The 5,160-nt window shown below is 36.5% G+C and overlaps 1 protein-coding gene across 1 annotated transcript; it reads left to right on the top strand.

Moving 5' to 3' along the window:
• Positions 1-367: 367 nt before the first annotated feature.
• pi15b (peptidase inhibitor 15b) lies at positions 368-5,160 on the top strand. The gene is made up of 5 exons (XM_073849188.1): positions 368-651; positions 1,057-1,175; positions 1,408-1,540; positions 1,614-1,729; positions 1,889-5,160. Exons 1-5 carry the CDS (start codon positions 385-387, stop codon positions 2,022-2,024), a joined length of 771 nt encoding a protein of 256 aa, XP_073705289.1. The 5' UTR covers positions 368-384; the 3' UTR covers positions 2,025-5,160.

Raw genomic sequence — 5,160 nt, 5'->3', positions numbered from 1 at the left:
AGTGAGCTGGCTGGAAACATGCCCTGTTCAGGTAACCGGCGGGTAGCAGAGCACCTTGCGCTTGCCTCCTGAATCACAGCAGCACAGTATAAAAGCCAGAGGCAGCAGTGGACAGGATGAGAGATCTCCATCAGGATAACTGAGACTCACGGAGCTGCTGCTTCACCGCACGCTCAAACAGATACGAACACTTCAACGGTACGATGTTGTTGGAAATTTACATAAACCTAACATACATAAACTGTTTATATACTTTATATGACATTTTATATATTTCAAATATCATGTTTGTTACTGTTTGTCTGAATTAGAGTTTATTTTGACATGTAAATATTCATGAGTATTATTTTATTTGCAGATAATCAGATTATTTACCAAAGAGGGATGAAGAGCATCAACTTTTTTACCGACTTGCTTCTTCTATTTATAGCCAGTGATGCGAGCGCATGGATTATCAGAAATGCGACTGAAACGCTTACCGGAACCAATATCACTATTAATACGTCGGAACTGGAAAATGACGGATTAGCATCCATGCCCAAATCAAGGCGAAAACGGTACATTTCGCAAGGTGACATGATAGCTATTCTGGACTATCACAACAAGGTGCGAGCGAATGTTTTCCCACCTGCAGCCAACATGGAGTACATGGTAAGCAACCAACGCATCCCTCTCATCTTTCAATCTTTCCATAGAAACAATATCCAACGTTTTACCGCTCAATAGCAAAACTATAAAAAGCTGACTAGATTGACATGCGGTTCTGCATTTAAATCATTCGACAGCTCCTCCTGCTGGATACAATAAAATATGATAAAAGCCTATTATAATAGCCCATGTAATTCCACTGATAAATGTTGTTTTGAGTTTGAAAGGTATAAAATACTTGATTTATTGTACACAGAATACTTGCTTTCTTGTAGACATTTATAACAATAATAAAATGCCATCTTATGACAAGGTTAGGATTTCCTCTACGGTTTTAGGTGTAAAATTTGTAAAATAACAATTAAATTTGTACTTCACACAGTTACCTCTGTTGTTATATTGTTTTAGCTTTGGGATGAAGGCCTGGCCAGGTCAGCTGAAGCTTGGGCAGCCACCTGTATTTGGGAACACGGACCTCCTTACCTTCTCCGATATCTGGGTCAAAACCTCTCAGTCCGAACTGGCAAGTAAGTCTCGCAGGTGAACAGTTGTTTGCTTTTGATAGAACAACCTCTCAGATCTTCATTATTCTAGAATAAAGAAGAATTGTGCTCATGAAATGTCACTTTGGCAGCATTATCGAATTACAAATAATGAACAAGACTCAAGGCAATGGGCCAGACCAGAATTTCGTGTTTTGGATGCAGTCCAGTTTTTTCATTTTCTAAATTGCATCTAAATTGTTTCTGCTCCCGCCAGTTACCGCTCCATTCTTCAGCTGGTTAAGCCTTGGTATGATGAGGTCAGAGATTATGCGTTTCCATACCCACGTGACTGCAATCCCCACTGCCCGATGCGCTGTTACGGACCCATGTGCACACATTACACACAAGTGAGTTTGGTTGCAAGTCATAATTCAGATTAAGCAAACAGTAAAAACGTCTGACGCTTTCTAAATGTTACAGATGGTGTGGGCGTCATCAAACAGAGTTGGATGTGCCATCCAAACCTGTTACAATATGGTAGTGTGGGGCGCCGTGTGGAGGGAGGCAACGTACTTGGTCTGCAATTATTCTCCAAAGTTAGTCATGTTTTTATCTTTTAATGCAACTCTAGCCAGATCTTACACCCAACAAGAGCACAGAGTGTACCATTCAAAGTCTGATAATACTAGCACGTGACTAAAGTGTTATGCATACTCGTCATTGTGGTATATTTTTAACACAGTCTTATTTTTCAGGGGCAATTGGATTGGCGAAGCACCTTATAGAGTCGGGGTGCCATGCTCAACCTGTCCTCCAAGCTACGGAGGTTCATGCAGCAACAACATGTGCTTCCCTGCCATCAACTCAAACTTCATGTACTGGTTTAAATAAGCTGTTTGTCATATGTAACTCTGGACCACAAAACCAGTCATAAGGGTCAGCTGCTGAATAAATAAGCTTTCCATTGATGTATGGTTTGTTAGGATAGGATAATATTTGGCCAAGACACAACTATTTAAACATCTGGAATCTGAGTGTGCAAAACAAATTAAAATATTGAGAAAATTTCCTTTAAAGTTGTCCAAATGAAGTTCTTAGCAATGCATATTACTAATCAAAAATTAAGTTTTGATATATTTACGGTAATAAATTTACAAAATATTTTCATGGAACATGGTCTTTACTTAATATCCTAATGATTTTTGGCATAAAATAAAAATCTATAGTTTCTTAATTTTGAGCCATACAATGTTTTGTTGGCTATTGCTACAAATATACATTTGCTACTTATGACTGGTTTTGTGATCCAGGATCACATATGTTTAAAGGAATAGTTCACCCAAAAATTTAAATTTGCTGATTTACTCACCCTCAGGCCTTCCAAGATGTAGATGAGTTTGTTTCTTCCTTGGAACAGATTTGGAGAAATTAAGCATTACATCACTTGCCCACCAATGGATCCTCTGCAGTGAATGGGTGCCCAAACAGCTGATGAAAACATTATAATAATCCATAAGTAAAAGCAAACTTAATAATAAAAAAAAAAAAACAATTTATCATTAAGATTTGTAAACCATTGCTTCTAGTTAAAATAGGAGCCCTCCATACAAAATATTGCATTCTCAGTGACAAATCATAATTATATGTATATATGTATAGATCAAGAGTCCTTTACAAGCAAAAAAAATGTATAAACAAATATTTTGATGTCAACAGACAAAATGAGATGGACTTATTATGGGTTATTGATATTTTGGACAGAAGCGACAGTTTTTAGTTAAACCGCCTTAAAGATGGATGTTCTTACAAACATGCAGCTTTTCACTTTTCAAGATGTTCACTTGACATCATAATTTGAGTTATGTGCATCACTTGTGGATTACTGAAATGTTTTTATCTGCTGTTTGGACTCTCATTCTGACGCCACCCATTCACTGCAGATCCATTGGTGAGCAAGTGATGTAATGCTAAATTTCTTCAAATCTGTTTAGGTGAAGAAACTAACTCATCTATATCTTGAATGGCCTGAAGATGAGTACATTTTCAGCCAATTTTTGGGTGAACTGTCCCTTGAATGCTATTGAATGCATTTTTACAGTGATGTACTGTGTAATATATCTTTTAAATCTATATTCATTTTGTACAGCAGATACAGCTGCTTTTTTATACGTGATACTGTTGACTCCAGAAATGGTGCTAATGTTAAAGGGATAGTTCACCCGAAAATTAAAATTCTGTCATTAATTACTCACCCTCATGTTGTTCCAAACCCGTAAGACCTTCAGTCATCTTCGGAACACAAATTAAGATATTTTTGATGAAATTTCTGATGCTGCATAGACAGCAACACAACTGAAACTTTCAAGGCCCAGAAAGGTAGTAAGGACATTAAAATACATGTGATGTACATCAATGGTTCAACCGTAATGTTATGAAGCCACAAGCTACTTTTTGCGTGCAAAGAAAAAAAAAAGACTTTATTCAACAATTTCACGATGCATGCATGCGGTGCTGCTGATGCAGGAGTCAGTGTTCAGACGTAGGACCTTGTTTACAAGCAAAAGAAGATGCACACTGTGAATAAAACTGTCTGCGTGAACATGTTTGAAGATTTCGACAGAGAGAATGACTTGCAATTTTTTTGCCCAGCCTTACTTTTTTGAACCAGAATATACAGACGATGAACTAAGAGAGATGGATGTTCTATGTCAGAACGCTGGCTCCTGCATCAGAAGCACCACACTCATACGTCATGATACCCTCGTGAATAGATTCACAGGATTCTTGTAGCTTCATAAAATTCCAGTTGAACCACTGATGACACATGGACTATTTTAACAATGTCTTTACTACCTTTCTGGGCATTAAATGTGTCAGTTGCGTTGCTGTAGGGTCAGAAAGTTCTTGAATTTCATCCAAAATATCTTAATTAGTGTTTCGAAGATGAATGAATGTCTTATGGGTTTGGAACAGCATGAGGGGGAGTAATTAATAACAGAATTTTCATTTTTGTGTGAACTATCCCTTTCATACAATCTTAATATGACTGTTCAATCAGCCATCATATTGATGCTCATGGATAGATTAGTTATATTTTCTTCTGTAGAACTATGTTTATATTCCACTTTTATACATTTATTTCTATATTTTTTAAAAGTCTGTTACATCAGGGGTTTTCCAAGGTGCTTAGACATAAAACATTCAAGCTATTTTTTGGTAATGAAAAGACGTAAGAAGTTATTATAGCTGTCCGTGTATTTTTAGTACCAAAAACCACTCTGAGGTTTTTGTAATGATAATGTTGAATGTATTTTCAACATTTTTATTTGGCCATGTAAAGTTTTCATATGTGTTTAGTTATATTTTATGTCATTGTGTGTGATGCTTTTACCAATATAGATTGGCAATCCATGATTAATGGATTTTTAGCTTTACATAATGTTGCTATGGTTAGACTTACATGACCTCAACCTGTGACCTCTCCCTAACACCACATCCTTGTTTTATAGTTCTCTACAAATGCATCTAAGCTATCTAATATAAATCTGAGCCAATTGGTGGCTCATTGAGATGTTTATTAACTGACATTTGTTGTTTATTCCCAGTGTATAGTAGCGGTATTTTTTCTTCATTTTTTTAAATTTACGTAAAGAGATAGATCATAAGCCCTTAAACCTACACACAGGATAGCATATATTGCACTGAGATTATTTATTTCAGCCCAATATGCAGTGCTGAAAATACACTAATAAAGACGTCTTTACATGTAAGTGTGTGTTTTGGGGTACAGTATGAGGTTGACACTGCATTTCAAATATTGCTTTTGCAAATATACACTGATATTTGAGATCAAGAGATGTATTGTGTCGATTTGTAAACACATTTCTAAGATTTTCCTGGCACATGCTGCTCATTGTTTCAATGTCTTTTAGAGGCTCCTGCACTACATGACCTTTATTGATTGTGTAATTGTGTGTCTATAAAGTTAAATGGTTCCAGGTTTGCTGGACCAACCTTTTGCTTCTCA

This window comes from Garra rufa, chromosome 10 (genome assembly GCF_049309525.1).
Source record: "Garra rufa chromosome 10, GarRuf1.0, whole genome shotgun sequence".
NCBI lineage: Eukaryota > Metazoa > Chordata > Actinopteri > Cypriniformes > Cyprinidae > Garra > Garra rufa.
This window is presented reverse-complemented; position numbering and strand designations above follow the sequence as displayed.

Coding starts and splice junctions, on each gene's coding strand:
- pi15b (XM_073849188.1), top strand. CDS start 385: ATGAAGAGCATCAACTTTTTTACCGACTTGCTTCTTCTATTTATAGCC. Junction 1,176..1,407: donor CTCTCAGTCCGAACTGGCAA/GTAAGTCTCGCA, acceptor TGCTCCCGCCAG/TTACCGCTCCATTCTTCAGC. Junction 1,541..1,613: donor TGTGCACACATTACACACAA/GTGAGTTTGGTT, acceptor TAAATGTTACAG/ATGGTGTGGGCGTCATCAAA.